The following is a 20743-nucleotide window of genomic DNA, read 5'->3' on the forward strand; positions in this document are numbered from 1 at the left end:
TGGAGGGGGCCAGACTAGCAAGGGCTGATCTAGGTCATTAATATTCCCCAGTTGACAGATAGGGAACAGGGAGATCGTAGCTTCCTAAAAGTCATCTCCTGAGTTTGTCTCTGTTTGACTGTGGCTCAGTTGCCCCCTTTGGTCTTGCTTCTTCCCCTCTTTTTTGTAGAAGTATGCTAATGAAAACAGAACCTACATTTTAAAGGGGATTTTCAGTTTCAGCAATTGAACACCCCTCCTTCCAGCAACTTTCAAATGTACACAGTAAAAGAAAGAAAAAGCATCCACTCACACGCATACCAATGGAATGGAAAGTGAAGAACTGCTTTTAAAATGGTTGTGTGTATGCCTAAAGAATGGCAGAAGGGCTGGCTGGCAGCACAAACCTCAAGTAGCTTCTGAGAAAACACCTGGTTTGAAAATGGAAGTCACTGTCTCTTCCCCTCTGTGCAGAGAACCTACCAGTCAATTATAAATCACTGGTGCAGAAACTGGAATGCTAACAGCATTCAATATTTCCATTTGTTTCAAAATAGGTGAAATTATTGAAGAATCCATTTCTCTCTCTTTTGCCCAAAGTAACCAGCAGGCAATAAACCAATTCATATTTCCCTAACCGTTGTGAATCCCAACAAAGACTAATGGTTTTCAGGAGAATCTGGATCTATACCAAACAGATTAGAAGCAAGAAAAAGCAGGAACACTTGTCTACCTACAACCCATAAGAAACTGAATGGTGTTTTGCGTTCTTCCCACGGAATCCTTCTGGCAGAATTTTGGTAGTAAACACACTTTGCATTTCCTGTTTTTTTGGTTACGAACGGGCACTCAGTATGCTGAAAGCTGGTCCAAGTTGGTTCCTTGTTAAATTGTACCAGATGTTTATGGTTTGCTTTTTGTTTATGTATTTGCGTGAATTGAAATAGCTCCATTTTAACAAGGTATAATGTGTCTGAGAGTTTCAAAGGTCAGCAGACAAACCTAGTCTAAAGGAAGACCCACATTTGAGTTTTCACTGTAGAAAAATGATAGGGGAGAAAAAGAGAAGAGAACAATGATTTGCTTTTTCAGTTATCTGGACTTTTAATAAGTTACAGCATACTAATAAAATAATTTTTCACACAATTACATTTTCTTTATTTTTTAAAAAAAACCCCACCTAACAAATTACAGTACTCTGTAAACCCTGACATCTTTCCCTGTAAGGCGCTACAATCTTGTGTGTCCACAAACGTAAGCACACAGTTGATTTAAAATGCCAGAGAGAATTGCGGGGCGGGGGGAGAGATTAAAAAGAAAAGGACACAGTATAAAACCATACAAAAAAAAAAAAAAGGAGGAGAAGCTTATGCTTATGAAAACCAAAAAGCAGCAGCAGCAGCAGCAGCAGCAGCTAATACTGCTGGATAAGGCGCCGGCGCTGAGAGGTCTTCCGTAACAATTTTTGATAGTCATAAGGATTATCCTTGCTTTTGTTCTCTTCCACTGGAGTCTCTGTGACCCTTGGCCTAGGAAGAAGGGAAACAGAAGTGCTTTTGCAATAAGAAATCAACACATTTACTTTGGAAAACTTTGTTAATCAACTACTTAACCTTGACCTTTGGCAATAAAACAAACCAAACCCTCACCCCTCTTCTCCCTGCAGCTGTTTCACTCTCCCTCTCCCTCCCAGCCCCCTTTTGCAGCAGGTGGAAACTGCACAATGTATGCAGTGAGAGAGACATCACATAAAAGCTGGGAACTAAAGCAGGGTGCAGTGAAAATGTTGACTTGGCAGGGAATGATCCTCTTGGTACGATCCATCAGCTGTGTTATCTGTCTTCTTAACCCCAACTATGCTAAACCATAAGAAATGTAAGACTTTATGGACCAGATCCAGATGCTCTTTGAGGAAACCAAGATATTACAGAGCACCTCTCACCATATATTTCTTTTTATTTATTTTATTTAGACCATTTCTATACTGCTTAATATATAAAAAGTATCTCTAAGCAGGGTGCAGAAATGTAAATCAACAAAAGGCAACTTAAACAACAAGAAACACAGTTACATTCACACACATTTCTAATAAATATAGACCAGTATCAATTCATTCTCTTTCTGATACACTTCCCTTCTCGGCCTTCTGGCACTCAGTCAGGACTCAACCCATCCACTCTGGCTCTCACCCAGGGCCCAGACTCACAATTCATCCACAAAACCTCATGTAGAAGAGGGACCCCGGATACTGATGACATCACCCTAACCCAGGGGTCAGCAAACTTTTTCAGCAGGGGGCTGGTCCACTGTCCCTCAGACCTTGTGGGGGGCTGGACTATATTTAGAAAAAAGAAAGAAAGAACGAATTCCTATGCCCCACAAATAACCCAGATATGCATTTTTAATAAAAGGACATATTCTACTCATGTAAAAACATGCTGACTCCTGGACCATCCGTGGGCCAGATTTAGAAGGTGATTGGGCCAGATCCAGCCCCCGGGCCTTAGTTTGCCTACCCATGCCCTAACCTCTCACTTTTGGCTTGCTTTGTATGGGAGGGCATCAAGGTGGGTGGAGCTTTATAGGGTTGCCCATAGCTGGGACCCATTCAGCAGTATCCACACCCAATGATGACTGGAGCATCATACCTCCAGATCCTTTTTCTTTTCTTTTCTTTTCTTTTTTCTTTCTTTCTTTCTTTCTTTCTTTCTTTCTTTCTTTCTTTCTTTCCTCCCTCCCTCCCTCCCTCCCTCCCTCCCTCCTTCCTTCCTTCCTTCCTTCTCTCTCTTTCACTGTGAATGGGGCCTTTTCAAGTGACTGTCCTATGGACATGCATTTATTTTTCTTCACCTCTGAGCTCCAGTTCAAGAGCCTAAGGCTTCTTGGTTCATGAAGGCCTTTGGACAGGCTGAAAGAGAGCACTAGAAAGGCCCGGCTCCTACTGTGAACATGGCTCGTGGCTTGTGCCACTGTGACTTTTGATTAGGGATGTCAGAGAACTCTGATGAAAACAGGAATGGAAAAGGCCAATGTTAGCTTATTTGTTCCATGGCCAGAATGGAAATCAATCCAGTGAATGCAATTGGTATTCGCTGTTGCTTTCGGTTCACAAATGATACGTAATTTATTACTTTTGCATTGTGATTCCTTTGCATGGAAATGACTGGGGTGGAATAATGTAATGAATTACAAAAATTATATAATTCTGCCACATCACAGAGCAAGATGAATAATTTAGCTTTCGGCATAAGGTGAACTGCAATGGAAGAGAAACAGTGCATCATGCTATGAATTTAGGACAGAATGGAAAACAATGCTTTCTTACATCCCTGCTTTCAGTCATGCAGTCTGTTTACATGAATGCAAGACCTGAATGTACAAAGATGCAAAGGACTGCAGCCTGGGTCTACCTTTTAATATTGATTTTTGCTGTATAAAGTATAGTTCGAGACCAGTTAAGCGGAGCTTAGACCTCACTGAAATAAAGGAAACAGTTTAGTCTTGGCCTGAAGCCTCCTGATGCTAATAGGAACTCGGCATACAATCCATATCTATAAGTGTCTTTGAATAACATTGTGATGAGCTAACTTGTGTGTACCTCAGAAAAACAGGATGGAAATAGTTTAGATAAAATACAATATACACGTTTGCAAATTAAGCTGTCTGTAGTTCCTTCTTCTGGCTAATCTGCATGATCCAGTTGCAGCTAAGCAGCTAAACTACTGATTTCACTGGAAGACTTGAGGATAGGTCCCATTTAATTCAGTGGAATTTTAAAGTGTTTGACAATTGTTTGGTATAACTTACCCTTCACTAACGCTTAATGTTTCAGTTCTGGGCTCTGTTGGTGGTGTCTTTTCTCGTGTGCAGGTATTACTTGCATTTGAGATTAAATCAGTGGATGAAAATTCTTGGTAATAGGGATCTTCTACATCTAGTATCTTGCCCAGACTAAAACAAACAAACAAACAAACAAACAAACAAACAAACAATATGGTATATTCCTATTCTGTGTCATCTTATACAGTCAAAAGACATTCTGCAATGGAGATGTCATATCTTGGAATATGCAGAGATGGCAAAATTGATGGCACTGATAAAATATACACATTTAGAATATGTTAAAAAAGGCTGGAAACCCTTTCTAGTCTATATAAAAAGTTATTTCCCATATGTGAAGACCATAGTGGGGTTTGAAGTGTAAGAAAACAGCAGAATATATTAAGAAGCGTGTTAGAGAGGATGAAATTAGATAAGACAGAACCTTAAGACGCAATTGTATGTAATTTGGGTTATAAACATCAATGTCGGGTGAACAGGAAGTCACTAATTTTGTGAAATTGGAATATAATATAATTGTTGAGCAACAAATGTAACTTTCTATATGGAAAAGAGAAGAAATTATGATTATAAGAATACAATGGAAATGTCATACCTTGCTTGGAATATATCTGCAAAGCAACAGAGCAGTACAACAAAAGACAGCTAGAAAATTGCTTTTCAATATAAAAGTATGTAAAGCTACAGTCATTATTTTTTATCAGCTACTTAAAGAGCTACATCACATACCTTATATGGTCTACAAAGTATTCATTCAAAAATCGGCAGTGGGATAATATGCATGTTTATTGATAATGGGGGCAGGAGCATCGTGTTTTTAAAAGGCTTTGAAAGCCCGTTTGTGAGCATCTACTTTTAGTTATATCCATACAGATTTGAATTTGGGAGGGGGCAGTGGAATCTACTATTAATGAGGAAATGGATCCCTTTGTGTCCAAAGCGAAAATGGGCAGGAACAAGACTTGGAGCGATCTGTCTGTCATCTCTGCATTGAACAGTCAAACATCCTTATGATGGAAATATGTTTTTCTACCAGATATTTTTTAATGACCATCTTCTAACAACGCTGAAAGGCTGGGCAAACTTCTACATCCTGCAGAAGGTCTGATCCAATAAAAACATCTCACATTATTTTACTCATTCTGTATGTAACACTTTTCTGGGACATACAGACATAGAAATTAGTATCTGTGGGAAATGGACCTGAGGTCGTTATTCAGTCTTTGTGCATTGCTAGGTTTAAGGACAGTTATTAAAAAGCACTCCTGAAAATTATATTGTGCCTAAAAAATGTAGTTCTTGAGTTCCAGACAGATGCAATGGGAATCCTCAGAATTCTGAATAAAAAATTGCTCCCCCAAGTCTTACTGCAGGATAGAAAAGCAAAACACTGGTCATTTAAAACACCCACTGCTGTTGCCAGAGATGGGGTCTTTTGGAAGGTATACAGAAAATCTGCGCTGGGTGTACTTCAGCGCTGTATCAGGACTGAAAGGCTCTACAATTATTGGGCAATTTTCCGCAATGCTACTCTTACTGATATAATTAGGGCTGTATTAGAACTCCCTTTATAAGCCCCTATTTCTAAGGATTTATGCATTTAACACCAAAATGCACTCCACTTTGCAATTTCGTAGGCAAGGCTTCTGCTAAGCCAAGGCTGCAAGGCATTGAAATTCAGCATTTTGCGGTATCAGTGAAAATGTGACATTATCAGAGGCAAGTCAGGCTCAGAAATGAATGAATGCCTTAGGCTGATCAATAAGGAGCACAGAGATAATCACCATCTCTATGTTTAACTGTTTCAGCACAGGGCCGGAGAGCGCTTATAAAATAAAAGAATTTGATTCATGTACAGCACCTCCTGCCACAATCCATGCCACTGATTTTTATTTTATTTTCTGTAAATTATTAGTAGATCTTGGTGGACGGTACTGGAGACCACAGCAAAGTGAAAGGCGTGCTGGTGTTTGCACAGTTAGAGGAACCCTTCAACTGGCTGCAAGAGGGTGATGAGGGCTTCAGTCAGTCTGACGGCAAAGAGACCACACTACATGTTGCATACCCCACAACATTTCTCCAATGAAAATAAGGATGCCCTAAGGAAAAGTGGACGTGGGTGGCGCTGTGGTCTAAACCACAGCGGCTAGGGCTTGCTGATCGGAAGGTCGGCATTTCGAATCCCCGCAATGGGATGAGCTCCCGTTGCTCGGTCCCTGCTCCTACCAACCTAGCAGTTCAAAAGCACATCAAAGTGCAAGTAGATAAATAGGTACCAGTCTGGCAGGAAGGTAAACGGCGTTTCTGTGCACTGCTCTGGTTCACCAGAAGCAGCTTAGTCATACTGGCCACATGACCCGGAAGCTGTACACTGGCTCTCTCAGCAAATAAAGCGAGATGAGGACTGCAACCCCAGAGTCGTCTGCGACTGGACCTAATGGTCAGGGGTCCCTTTACCTTTACCTTAAGGAATAGTGGGGTGTTCTGGGATCAAATCAGAAACCAGGACGGCTTCTGTAAAACTGGGTCTGTCCCTGGAAAATAGGGACACTTGGAGGGTCTGCGTAAGAATATTAAAAAGCCCTCTTGGATGAAGGCAAAGGTTTGTCTCCTTGAACATCTTGTTCTCATAGTGGGAAGCTTGTAAGCAGGACATGACTGCAAGAATAGATTGTGATTCTCAGCAACAGGTATTCAGAGGCATACAACCTCCAACACTGCTAAACACTGGAGTTTCCTGACAGGAATCCCTAACGTAACATGCTTCTTCAAAGGCAGCCATGAGGAGTATGGCTGATGGCAGTGGGGCGAGGAGGCAAAGACCCAATGTTCCCCCCTGTGCCTTCGTTGTGGGTCAGATCCCCTGCCCCCTCAAATGCTGTTAGCCTTAGAGGAGAAAATGTAACATGTATAAAGATTGTAAATGAAAATATGGACATTTAAGGATCATCAATATTTTTGTTTGTTAAGCATTTTCTTTGATTTTTTTTAAAACTAACCTAATTTACAGATAGGTGTGTGATGCCACAGTGAAACTGTGATATAATTTTATTTATCTTAAACACTGATAGACCACCTTTGAGCGTCAAAACACTCTCAAGGGGGGCGGGTGTTCTATAGAATATATTAACATTGGTAACAGCAACATCAAAAGAACCCCCCACCTCAAAAATGTGATAACCACTTATGGAATCAGCCATGGCACTGAGAAACATTCACCTCAGTAAAATACTAAACTCCATTAAATATTACAGCTAAAACCAATTCAATTCAGAAACCCAATAAAAATTATTTAAGCAAATGCAACAGAGAACAAATGAGTCGTTAAGGCTTTCCCAAAGGCCTGCACCTTGGCCATGACTAGATTATGCTTGTCTACCCTTATCCCCCACAATTTATTTTTATTTTTTTAAAAAATTGGTTTCCTGTTCACGTCTTTCACAGTCTCCCTGGGGCAAGTAGATGGGATGCATAAATAAACCAATGTTCAGAATTCAGTAACAAATTTTGTCCTAATCAAAAGGCAAGAATTCGACCCTGCAAATGTTTGTCTTCAGCAATGATCACGTAACAACATTCCTTTCCTTAAATATCAATTAACAATTCCCCCTTGTTGTCACACCAACATACAATTGTGCCTTTCTGGAGCAACAAGAAAAGCTACCTGTTTTTTCTTGGTTTCCGCTTTTCATCCTGGACTGATTTCTGAAAACACAAATTTTGGAGTGGTTATAACTATGATCATATAGTCTGTACAAATGTTGATTTATGGTCCTTTTCTGTGACCCAAAGATGTGCATGGTGGTCTCATCCCCTCCCCTCTGAGACCCACTCCTTCAGGTTACAGACTCTTCCATGCCACTCCTGAAACTGGAGGGAATTCTCTGTGATTTCTTTTTTTTTAAAAAAAACTGATTTAAGATTCACAGATGGCTTGACCTAACCCTCCAGCCCAACCCCACTGTCTATATTTCAGAGATGCCACAATTTTTTTTGTAAGCCACACTAACTGCTATGGTGAAACACTGAAGCATGCAAACACAGTGGCATTTGAGAAGATGTACCTGGTGAAACATCAATTCTTGGACAATTGTAATGTCCTCTTATCCTCAAAAGCTTTTAAACCATCATTATTATTACTTTAATGCAATATATTTCTTAACCACTGTATGCTGAAGAGTCTGGCTTTGGATGCCATGCTAAACCAAACCATGGCTTAGCTCAGTGCGTCGTAGAGGCAAAATGATTTGGGAGGAGTGAAGCACCTGTGATGTCTTGTCCAGGACCAGCATGCTAAGCCATAAAGTAAAGGTAAAGGGACCCCGGACCGTTAGGTCCAGTCGTGGTCGACTTTGGGGGTTGCGGCACTCATCTCACTTTATTGGCTGAGGCAGCCGGCGTACAGCTTCCAGGTCATGTGGTCAGCATGACTAAGCCGCTTCTGGCAAACCAGAGCAGAGCACAGAAATGCCGTTTACCTTCCTGCCAGACTGGTACCTATTTATCTACTTGCACTTTGACGTGCTTTCGAACTGCTAGGTTGGCAGGAGCTGGGACCGAGCAACGGGAGCTCACCCTGTCGCGGGGATTCGAACCGCTGACCTTCTGATTGGCAAGTCCTAGGCTCTGTTAACCCACAGCGCCACTCGCGTCCCTATGCTAAGCCATAGTTTGGGCTTAATGTGACACACAAACCATGCCATTGTAACAGACATGGAGCGTGTCCATTCTCTCTCTCTCCCTATTATGTCACAGGATATGATGCCACAGGATACATCACTGTGCCTTTCATCTCATGCCCTTGGCTTACATCATTGTCTCCCAGTGGTATGGAGGAGAAACAAACAGGGCAAGGATGCCACAGCATCAGGCATTTATCATCACAGATGTGTGAGAAAGAGGGAGCAAAGATACGTGAAACGGTGGCTGCTCCAGAACATCTAGTTCCACCCTTGTTTTGCTCTCCTCTTCTTCCAATTCCTTGGCTGTACTTTTGAGTGCCAGCAATAGCGGCAGCCTGACTAAGCAAATGTATTCTGTCACCTGCTGCTAAGTAGGTCAATAGTATGCATGTGCCTCTAGCAAGTGGGCTTAATTGCTCTTAAGAGGAACCTACAAAACAGCTTTTTCCATTTCCTTCTGACATATCTGATCATCGTCCCCCCTCCCCTTTCCCCTTTTAAGCAGCAGAAGGGTCAGATTTGGAAAGCTGTGCCAGATAGTTGACCTCAGTCCTCCCCTTTTGCGATTACCTTTCACTTTGAGAAAATAAGTTGCAGCGCTACGACGGTGACTTGGTGCAGATGCTCAGAAATAATGGGATTCCAAAATGTGGAATTGCAGTGAACATTCTGGTTTCGGGGTACATATCTAAGCCTTTGAAGGCCAGAGTTTTGGGGATTGACCTTGGAAGAACATACATCACACCAACATTCAACTCACCAATATTAGTCTTGAATTAGAGCTGCTCATTCAACTACAAGCTAAAGGGGCAGATTTTAGCCATATCGTTTGACAGTAATGCTTACATGTATGAGAGTGTAATATGTTGAGTCTTCAGGGTTGTTTAGTGTCTTCGGTTTCTGGGGCCTCCTTGGGCTCCTTTGCACAGAGTGAACATCCTCTGATTTGGAAGCAACTGCAAGAGAGGAAAATACCTTTATTTTACACAAGAGAAATATGGGCAGGATTCCTGCACTGAAGGGATTTGGACTAGATGATCCTCAGGGTCCCTTCCAAATCTACAGGCCTACGATTCTATGAAATCCTTTAAATTAAGGCAGTGCCCTTTAAATTACGGCAGTGCATATTTCCAAGATCTGCTAACACCATCAAAACCTATAGAAGATGGCTGTCTCATATCATTGTTTCCCATGGCTGCTATTACGACATTTAAAGAATTAAAAAGATGGCACAGGTGGAAAATTCTTTTATGTTCTTATATTGCTTCTGGAACAAACTCCGTCATGTGCACACGCTGCAACAACTATCTCAGCTTATGTTTAGGGGTTCTACATGTTCAGCAAAGCCACAAATAACCAGTCACTTGACTTATGCCCTCAAGACAAACAGCGACAGAAGCTTTTGTAAACTGGAAGCAGCTAGCCAGACACCTCAAGGTTAGGAAAGGGGAAGAAATTGGTCTGTGTTTTAATGTGACCTTACTTAATTTATTCTTCCTGAAATGGTACACAAACCGAAACACAGCTATCCTTCAGAATTCTCTGAATTTGCTGATACAGTTCTTCAACCCCAAAGTACGACATTTGGAGTGTGTATTCAGAAGGGACTCTTGCCTTCAGAGAGCATTTTCTCCCTCTCTTTAATTCAGTGGTTTAAAAAAAGTTAATAAAGCAGAAAACTGAATTAATGCATATTTTAAAATCTGACGAGTTTCCAAAAAAAGAAAAAAAGAAAAAAGAGGTGGTGTGCATTTGCGTTTATAGCTCTTGACATTATCTCAGTGCAAAGGAGTAAGACCTGGGCACTGTTCCTTTCCAATCAGCTACAGCCATACACTCCAATTTTCCACTCATATACTTCAAGCAGTTTTCAATAGCTGGTAACCTCCCAGACTGCTATTCTGCCTGGTCTTGCCCAAGCTAAGCCTCTCAGAGACTGATATTTAGCTTTTCATTTACACCTGGAAATATACATTCAGATCTGAAAAGGAAATATTGCAGAGTTTAGCCTTTATTTATAATTGCAAACATAAACCTAATTCTTCTAGAGGTGGTATGCCTGTGTCTGGGACATGTCACTTCAGGCCACAGGTGTTGGAATCTATCCCGGAACAATCTCCAAGACATCTATACACATAGGAAAGCAGTATGTCAGGGAAAAGGCTCAGATCATGCATTGCTCTTTGGTGTTTGTTTTGTTTTATGCAGAGGGATTTTTTTCTTCTCTAGAGAGGGACAGAAACCCCCAATGACTAGGACACAGTTACAAGACCTTCAAGCAGAGACACATTTAGGGAAGCACAACAGGTTTGACCGCACTGGGTGTGGAGTCTTGGGGGGAGGGCACAACTAGGATGTAGAATGGAAGGCAAGAGGTGGTTGTGGTGGTGCCAAAATTTAGCATTGCAAAGGGCGGTCCTGAAACTTCAGGCCCAAAGGTCCTCCGCTACTTTAATGTTGCAATATTGAGTTGTAGTCAGCTATGTTCTACTCAAAGTAGACCCACTGAAATTCATGGACCTAAGGTAGTCGTGTCCATGAATTTCAATGGCTCTGCTGTGAGCATAACTAGTGTTGGACCCAATCTTCAGTCTGGATTGTGCCTGGGACAATCGCCCCCTTTGCCCAACTGAAGTTACACCATCTTAATGCGACATACTCAAATGAATGGCACCCAAGCTCTTGACTGAGTTCACCTTGGTTTGACCTATATGGATAAGAAAAGGAAGTATTTGCTCTCTTATGCTTTCATCCCTGGTGGTAAGGAAAATGCTTTTCATCCACCACCATAATACCATTTTAATTAAGAAAGTGGCACAAGCATTTATAATCAAAATGATCAGCAATACATCAGTGTAAGCACCAGCAAAATTAGCTGTATAACTTTTTCTTTGTTATGTGTGATAAATGCAGCCTTGGAAAGGTCACTGATATATTGGAGGACCAGAAGGAATAATGTTAATTTACAACGTAGTTGAGTAATGATTACATTTATTGTTCTAGCTTCTTATCTGGAATGCAGACGGTGCCTAATTTAATGAATAGACAATTATCTCTTAACATTTTGCCTTTTGAAGAACAATGGCGCTTTTCTAAACCAAGGTGTAGTCAATTTACCTTAGACAATGAAATTTCAATGCAATTAATTAATTTTACTACACTGAAAGCAAATATGAACCAGAGTCTTTAATTTAAAGTAGATAGTCAGTGCTAGATTAGAATCTCACTTAAAACTCTTTCATTGGGACATATACATACACATACACACACTCGTGCTGTTGCAGTGTAATGACTAAGGCCACATTCAGATATCACAACAAATCGTGGTTTGTAGCAATGAGAATATGCTGTAGTGAGCCCCAGGGCCCACATCCTCAAATTTTCCTTTCCATCTCCTTTGTACCTGGGAGGTGAAAATGTGAAGGTTCTCTTAATCTTTGGAATCAAACCACCATTTCCCATTTCATATAATATGGGGAACCACAGGCAGTTAACAAACTGGAATATCAAATAATGGTTTGAGATCTTGGCTTGTTAACTATATTTGTTTAAGCCACAGTTCCCTGCATTCAGGTGAAACAGGAAACTGTGTTTTGTTCCAAACCATGAATGGAAGTTTCAGACAGTGGGGTCTAAACTGATTATGGTGACCTAGGAAAATTATGAGAGTTAATATTATGTTAATATTCGTCATACCAATTCCATGTACTGATAAATGTGCCCCTGTGCAACCAAGCGCAGGACAACAATGCTCCAAGACCTCCTCTTCCTTAAAGTGGCTATTTAAAAACATTAAATTCTCAGCCATAACACATCAGCTTGTTTCCCTGCTACCCTTTCACCTTGGGTGGCCAACAAAAATAATCTACAGGAAATATAGCTAAAATCAAAAGTTAACACAATAGCCATCGTGGGTTGTCAAAGATGAGTAATGTGCTCCTATTCATAGCTAGAGGCAGACAAGCATTCCTGTTTGGCATACAAAGTACTATTTTTGGATTCACATATCACAGCTGTAAGATGACATACAGAACAAGTGAAGTTGAAGGAAACATGTACAATTATCACTTGAACTATTACAGTAATTATGGAAATTGAAATGCCAACTGATTTAAAGGAAAACAAAAGATTAGCAGTTGTTGCCGCTTGCTGATTAATGCCTTTATCAGAAACGGGTTCCACAAGGATGCTATTCAGCAGGAAATTTTCTTGAAAAAAGTATTTGCTTTCTAAAGGGTAGGAAAGAAGACGTGTTGGTTTTAATTCATACTCCACTTAGAGGCAGGTCTTTGTCCCTGATAGGTGGACCAGCTGAAAAAGCAGAATCATTGCTGTGGGGGGGGGGCAAATATTTTTATTTTGTTTATTAATGAAGAAAAGGTCAGGATACCCATTTCATTGATTGTACAATCAATGTTTCTAGTTATCACCTAACATATTACTTCATCCCCCCATTACAGTTTATTTTTAAAAATCCACAATAGATCATAATCTCTATATTACAAGACACTAATAACGGAAAAAGAATGTATTGCTATTATTTTTTTTAAAAAAATATAAACTGCCCATCACTGATTCCAGGGCAGTATACCAAGAAATTTAAAACTACAGAAATACAATATGGTTAAGAGGAATAAATCCATTTAGCATGCTCAAACTTTCTTAAACTAATATGTGTGGGCAAATAAAAAGGTTTTATTTTAACCTTGCATTGAGAAGACAACTATGCCAGCATCAGGCATGCTTCCATCAGGAGGCCACTACAAAAAAGGCCCTCTCTGCTGTACATACATATATAATATACTAAAGAAGGGACATGGGAATACAACTGTGCAATGATATAAGAGCTCAAATTTGTGACTTTTTGGAACTGTTATAATGCAAACTATATTGTTTAGACGGAACAAAAAAGGAGACGGGTATCATTTCTCCACTTGTACAGTTGACCCCCATCCTAGATGCACAGTTGTGCTGCAACTACTGTAAAAGGTAAAGGTAAAGGAACCCTGGATGGTTAAGTCCAGTTAAAGGCGACCATGGGGTGCAGCGCTCATCTTGCTTTCAGGCCAAGAGAGCTGGCGTTTGTCCACAAGCAGCTTTCTGCGTCATGTGGCCAACATGACTAAACCGCTACTGGCGCATGGAGGACCGTGACGAGTGCCAGAGCGCACATAAACGCCACTTACTTTCCTGCCACAGCGGTACCTATTTATTTACTTGCACTGGTGTGCTTTTGAACTGCTAGGTTGGCAGGAGCTGGGACAGAGCAACGGGAGCTCACTCTGTCACGGGGATTCGAACTGCTGACCTTCCAATCGGCTAGCCCAAGAGCCTCAGTGGTTTAGACCAAAGCGCCACCCACATCCCACACTACCTGCATGTTTACTGGTTGTGTTCAGGGACATGTGGAAAACACTCCAGAACAGTTGCTTACTTTTGGGTTGAGTATAGGACTAACCCCAAGCTAATGGCACTCAGTACTGCTTAAGAACATAGCTATGTAGCATTTATTTGTGGGGTGGTGGTGGAGGCAGGGGCTGGTGCACTCATGACACGCACTGGATGCCTACAGTCCACTTCAATCTCTCCACTAATTCCAACAACCAAGGGGAGCAACTGTGAGCCCAGCATGCATTCTGCCACCTTAACAGCCAGATTTTCAGGGCTGATGACGAATCAATCTAAGATAAAGTTGCTTTCATTTTTTTTTTAAAAAAAATACCCAATAGTTTATGAGGGTTTTCACATCATTACAATAGAACAACAGATTTCATTAGTCTCCCTCCCCTAGCCCAGCTTCCCCCTTCTTTCCAAGCTTGACCCCACCCTCACTTTTTAGCTGCAATAACATTTCCTATTTGTGCATTTAAATGACGTTTATGGGAAGGTGCCCTGCCGGTGTCTTCAGGAATTCTGAAGCAGGTAGTTGGGTAGCTAAGCTAGTTAGGTCTTGTTTTTCCAGTTCCTCCAAGTCTCTGCTGTTACCTGGGAGGCAGAATGGAACTCTGGCTGCCCCCAATTGTCAGGCCTTAAAGGATGGGCTCAAGTCACTTCCAGGTGAGCTGTTTATTGAGCATTCATCCTGATTTGCTTGGAGCGCAATTAGACAACCCTGACTAGTCAATGGCAATTCATTCGGAGTTGGATATGGGAAGGTTAGAGGCCGCCAGGGCTTTTTTCCAGCTATAATTCATTGGAACTTCTCGGCAGCGGCGCCTGCCCTGTGGACTGCCCTCCCATCAGATGTCAAGGAGATTAAGAACTGCACAGCTTTTAGAAGACATCTGAAGGCAGCCCTGTATCGGGAAGTTTTTAACCTCTGACGTTTTATTATGCTGTTATATTCTGCTGGAAGCCACCCAGAGTGGCTGGGGAAACCTAGCCAGATGGGTGGGGTATGAACAATAAAATTTATTACAAGGTGTGACTGGAAAGTTCGATGAATGGTCACAGAAATCAGATAGCGAGAAATATTTGAACATGCAATCGGCATTGGAAACCCACGAAATGCTCACAAATGTGTATGGAGATGAAGCTGTAACTCGAAAGACAGCGTATGAGTGGTTTAAGTGTTTCTGTGAAGGGCGGCAAACCACTGAAGATGACCCTCAGTCTGGCAGACCATCGACGAGCAGAATGGAGGCAAACGTCAACAGAGTTGGTGAGTTATTGATGTGGGATCGCCGTTTGTCCATCCAAATGGTGGCGGAAGAATTGCATATTCTGCATGAAATCGTTACTGAGGTTACTGAGTTGTCCCACCCTCCATATTCTCCCGATCTGGCCCCACCAGATTTATTTCTTTTTCCAAAACTGAAATCTGCACTGAAAGGGCACTGATTTCCCAACATTTCACATGTCCAAGCTGCTGTGACGAGAGAAGTGAAAGCAGTACGAAAAGAGGACTTCTCCAAAGGTTTCCAACAGTTCCACAAATGTTGTCAACGGTGTATTGTATCAGAGGGGGCCTACTTTGAAGACCTGTAAGGTACGTATGTTTGAATATTTCTTGCTGTCCGATTTCTGTGACCATTCACTGAACTTTCTGGTCACGCCTTGTGTTATTATTATTATTATCATCATCATCTCCTACCAGCACCTCTCAGGTGGGTTCCATTGCCATTATAAGAAAACAAGGGAGGTGGGAGGTGTTTATAGTGAGTTCCAGGACCTCTGGAAGCTGCTGTATCAAAGTGAGCTTTATCTCACACTTTACAGTGCATCTTTTTCCTGCTCTTGTCCTTATCACCCAAAGCCTGACCTTTTAAGGACGCAGGTTGGTTGCACAAGAGCTCCAAATCAAATGAGCAACCTGGATGTGTCAAGGTGCGATTGAATCCCATCCCAACATAATGACAAGTGTGCTCTCAGGGCCATAGCTCAGTGGTGGAGCACCTGCTTTGCATGCAGAAGGTCCCAGGGTCAATCCCTGGCATCTCCAGGTAAGGACTAGGAATTCCCCCTGCCTGAAATCCTAGAGAATTGCTGAAAGTCAGGGGAGACTAGATGGTCCTTTGGTTTGGCTACCAGTATAAGGCAGTTTTGGATGTTCCTATGAAGTGCTCACAGAGGACTTCATTACCCCTTTCTCCCACAAAGGCCTGCACTGAATACATTTGTTTTAACCCACCACACCAAAAATGGGCCAATTATACTTCTTTCAGAACATCAATGCCTTTCCAAAGGGCAACAGAACGTGAGACATAATGCCTATGATTTTGTGCCTCTGGGGCTCCTAGACTGTTTTTGCCAATAATTGAATGCTTGAAAGGTGCTATTATTGCTCCTGATTCCACTCCAAAAAGCAATTAAACCATGCCTTTCCTGGGCAAAGAAAAACAATGAAAGACAACTTTAATATATATATATATATTTTAAAAGATACCATTGCCTTTGATATCAGGCTTCTCAATCAAATTATTGCTGAAAAGATAACTACCCTGCAGGTACATAAAGAAAATGAAAAAGTAGCATTTTTAGAAGGTTTAAAATGCAAAAAAGAGAGAGCCTCATTTAAAACAATATTTTTAAAAGGGCACCTAGACCTTTTTTTTTTTTTTAAAAGCAAACTGCTCGCAAAAGCATTTATTCAGTGAAGGCCATATTGTCCCTGAGTCCAATCAAATTGCTGCTGAGTTCAGAAACATTTGTCCCATTCTTATTTATATGCAGTTTTAAAAGGATAAGGAGAACAATTTTCATTTGCCATATTGTGGGTAAGAAAAGAAAGTATGAGGTAAGGGATGGGAAAATAATACATTCAATGCATATTACAAAGAAAAGGTAAATTTTGTGTGTAGGAGAATTTTTTTTTTATTGTAATAGACGTAGATTTCATGAACATGCATTATAAACAGGGTTTCCAAGATTGCTATACAAAGGCTACTTGGACCAAAATATTCACTTTTAAGTGGCTTTAATCTAAGGCTGGAAAGCAGACAGGCAGTTTAATTTGGTTTAATACCTGCTCAATGGTTCAATCCTATGCATGCGATTCTCACTGAGTTCAATAGGACTTGCTCTCTAATTCAGCCTTTCCCAGACTGGTTTTGGACCACAACTCTCACCACCAAGTTTTCAAGGTATTAAACACCTTGAGTCCCTTCTTTCCTTTTCTGCCATGTGTGAATGGAAAGGAGAGGAAATGTAGTTTTAGCTATGCATTCTCTTATCCCTCTCACGTGTGTTCTATGAAAAGTGGCATTTGCTACTTTCCCAAAATATTATTTTGAACATTTAATCCGTATTAGCTGGGAATGATTACTCATGCTGTCAGGCCTCACTTTAAATTTAATCCTAGAATTCGGCTTAAAGCTTAAAGTCATCGGCAAATAGAGCATGATGAAGGTGAAAGGTCCTGCCAAAAATAATGAAGAGAAGCTTTTGATTCACTTTTCTCTCTCATGGGTTTCAGAAACGAAGAATAATTAAGATAACCAAAATGCAAACTTCAATTTCCATCGGCACTGGATCTTTTCATTATGCAAAGGCATTGCTAAGTGGCAGCAAAATTGTACACATATTTGTTCCTCACAATAGCTTGGTCCACATGTAATGCGGACCATAGGATAACTGGAAACAGAGGAGCCTCTGTGGACCTGAGCAAACGGAGAGACATTCACCCTCCCTACTTCCTTTCCATTTCCTTCTGCACACTGAGGCCAGGAGGAAGACTTCTGTCAAGTTTAGCTGTACTTTCAGACAATTTGAGCTTCCTCTCATGTATGAACCAGGAATCCTGGGTTTAATGCAGACTTTGGTCTGATGCTAAACAAATCAACTTCCATCCATGAATCATGAAGTTGGGTTGGATGTAATGCTAAGCTCAGAAAGTCTGAAAATGGAACTGAACTTGGCAGACTAAACTGCTCCTGGCTGTGCAGAAGGAGAGGGCAGGTAAATTGCACATGTCTGACACCTTGGAGAGCCATAGGTAAAGGTAAAGGGACCCCTGACCATTAGGTCCAGTCGTGGCTGACTCTGGGGTTGCGGCGCTCATCTCGCTTTATTGGCCGAGGGAGCCGGTCATGTGGCCAGTCACGTGGCCAGGTCATGTGGCCAGCATGACTAAGCCGCTTCTGGCGAACCAGAGCAGTGCACGAAAACGCCGTTTACCTTCCCCCCCGGAGCGGTACTTATTTATCTACTTGCACTTTGACGTGCTTTCGAACTGCTAGGTTGGCAGGAGCAGGGACCGAGCAACGGGATCTCATTCCGTCACGGGGATTCGAACCACCAACCTTCTGATCGGCAAGTCCTAGGCTCTGTGGTTTAACCCGCAGCGCCACCCGTGACCCTTGGAGAGCCATACATGTAATCTAAAGCCAGGCATAGGGAACCTGTGGCCCTCCAGAATTTCTTGGAGACGCATCAGGAATGAAGAGTTGTAAGGCCACAGGTTCCCCATCCGTGTAGTTGCAGAGTATATTCCATTTAGTCAGATTAATATTGCCTTTCAATGCTGAGAGTGATTTTTTTTTAAAAAATTATTTTTTACCAGGCTGGCACACACGAGGAGAGAGGTGGCCATTTGTTTGCTTGTCTTTGGAGAGCATCACAGGCCTCAGTTGATGCGACAGAATCATTTCGTTCAGCTTCTGCTGCAGCACCAAATAATCTTCTGATAATTTTGATATCTAGGAAATAAAAACACCAAGCTTTAATGCAAATCAATGCTGGGCAGTGGGAGCAGGAGAAGCAATGATGGAGAGGGAGGGAGACAGAGAATTTTGCTTTTGTAGATAGGTATCCTGACAACCTCAACAACCCTTACTGCTGAACTCATACTACTTTCAAAGGCATTACTATTGTTATTATCAAGCATATTTTTAAAATTCAGAACAGGAGCTGATTTCACCAACCCTTAAATACACCTCGGGATGTGCGAGGATATAGAAAATAATCTACATTACAAAGGTAAAAATCGCATTCATTGCTCTACCCACTTTTTCCTCTGGCCCTACCTGTCGCTGGCATGTGGCCCTCAGAAGGCTGCCCAGAATGGAATACAACCCCCAGATTGGGAAAAGTTCCCCAGCTCTAATCTCCTCACCTGCCTGGAAAATGCTGCCAGATCAGACTTGTCCTTCTCTGGGCCATCTTCTGGAACATCATTTGATCCCTCAGCCTCAGCGCTGGATCTCTGCCTCGCTATTGTTGCCTTTGGACCAGGATTTTGACTGCTCCCTCCACCATTCCCCTCATGGTGTGCTCTCTCTTGGTTCCCACCCGGCAATTTCCCTTCTTTCCTGAGCTGTCCTCGCCTTCGGTATCCTCGATAATTACTCTGAATGACTAAGGCTGCCTTCTCTTTGTCTCCCGAGATTTGCTTGCTGGCTTCAATATGTTTCTGAGAGCCTCTCGCAGAGCTTTTCCTCACACTTGCTTTATTTTCAAAGGGAGGCGGCTGGCCGTGTTTCAAAGAACCTCTTTCCAGGTGACTGCCATGGGGAACAATGGGAGATGGCCTTTGCACCTCCGAGCCCCTTCTTCCATGCAGAGTTGGCTGGCTCAATTCACTTGCCTTTCTGATAGATGCTTTCTTAGGCAAGCCGTCGGAAATGGCCTTTTTCTCACCTTCCTCTGGGAGCTTTTGTTTCACAGAAGACTGCCGTTTCCTGGGAAGTACTTCTTCCTTCTCCTCTGGTGCCTTCAGATCTAAGTCAGAGATGCTCTGAGTAACAACATAAGCTGCACTTTTTTGGTCGACACCAGCTTCTGCTTCTTGCACTGGTTTGAGGTTCTGCTCTGAAGGTGGTTCTGGCCCTGCCACATTCTTGCCGCCCTGCTCCTTGACCTTCTTTCGTTCTCTGTAACCGCGGTAATTACTCTGAAGGATGACAGCGGCTTCCTCTTCACTTTGGGGAGGAGACTTGTTGTGTCCAACAGCCGTGTTACTCTCTATCTCTGTAAGTTGTACATCTTCTTCAGTCTGAGGTGGTGACTTGGGCACAGCAGCTGCACTGACGTGGACCCCTGGGGGTGAGGTCTGCCCCTTATCTGTACTTCCCAGTTTCTTACACTTCTCATCCTTAAACTTCTTCCGTTCTCTGTAACCCCTGTAGTTACTCTGGAGAATAACAGCCGCCTCCTCTTCAGTGTGAGGCGGTGACTTGAGCTCAACAGTTGCGTTGACCTCAACCTCTACAGGAGAGCTTTGCACTTCATCTGCATCTCCCATTTTCTTACAATGGTCCATACCGGCTTCAGCTTCTGGTGCTGGTTTGAGGTTCTCCTCTTGAGATGGTTCCTGCCCTGCCACGTTCTTGAAGCCCTGCTCCTTCACCTTCTTCCTTTCTCTGTAACCACGGTAGTTGCTCTGTAGGACGACAGCGGCCTCCTCTTCACTTCGGGGAGGAGATTTGTTGTGTCCAACCGTCGTGTTATTCTCAATCTCTGTAATTTGTACATCTTCTTCTTCCTTTTCACTTGGGGTAGCTGCTGTTTCAGCCTGTTCCTTCCTAAGAAGTGACTCCCTGACAGAAACATATTATATTTAGGAGATATTGTATGCATTAAAAGGTTAATATGATATGTGCAATTTTAAAAATGAGAAGAATATAATTATTTATTATTTACACCCCGCCCATCTGGCTGAGTTTCCCCAGCCATTCTGGGCGGCTTCCAATCGAGTGTTAAAAACAATATAGCAATACAGAAAATGTTGGGGGTCCTTTTTTTGTTGTTGCTTACAAGAGGAAAGAGAGTAGGGGGGGAAACAATGAAGAATGCCCCCTACTCAA

General features: G+C 42.1%; 1 protein-coding gene across 1 annotated transcript in view; it reads right to left on the bottom strand.

Annotated features, from left to right (window-relative positions):
* Positions 1-1058: 1058 nt before the first annotated feature.
* MYO3A (myosin IIIA) overlaps positions 1059-20743 on the bottom strand; it is a 105659-nt gene continuing 85974 nt past the window's right edge. Inside the window, exons 31-36 of the mRNA XM_083704604.1 lie at positions 19054-20476; positions 18499-18637; positions 9348-9457; positions 7484-7524; positions 3787-3930; positions 1059-1508 (exon numbers count right to left, since the gene is read on the bottom strand). Coding sequence (XP_083560730.1) covers positions 1394-1508; positions 3787-3930; positions 7484-7524; positions 9348-9457; positions 18499-18637; positions 19054-20476 — 1972 coding nt within the window. The 3' untranslated portion in view covers positions 1059-1393. The remainder of the gene's footprint in view (positions 1509-3786; positions 3931-7483; positions 7525-9347; positions 9458-18498; positions 18638-19053; positions 20477-20743) is intronic.

This window comes from Podarcis gaigeae (genome assembly GCF_964106915.1).
Source record: "Podarcis gaigeae genome assembly, chromosome: 12".
Classification (NCBI taxonomy): domain Eukaryota; kingdom Metazoa; phylum Chordata; class Lepidosauria; order Squamata; family Lacertidae; genus Podarcis; species Podarcis gaigeae.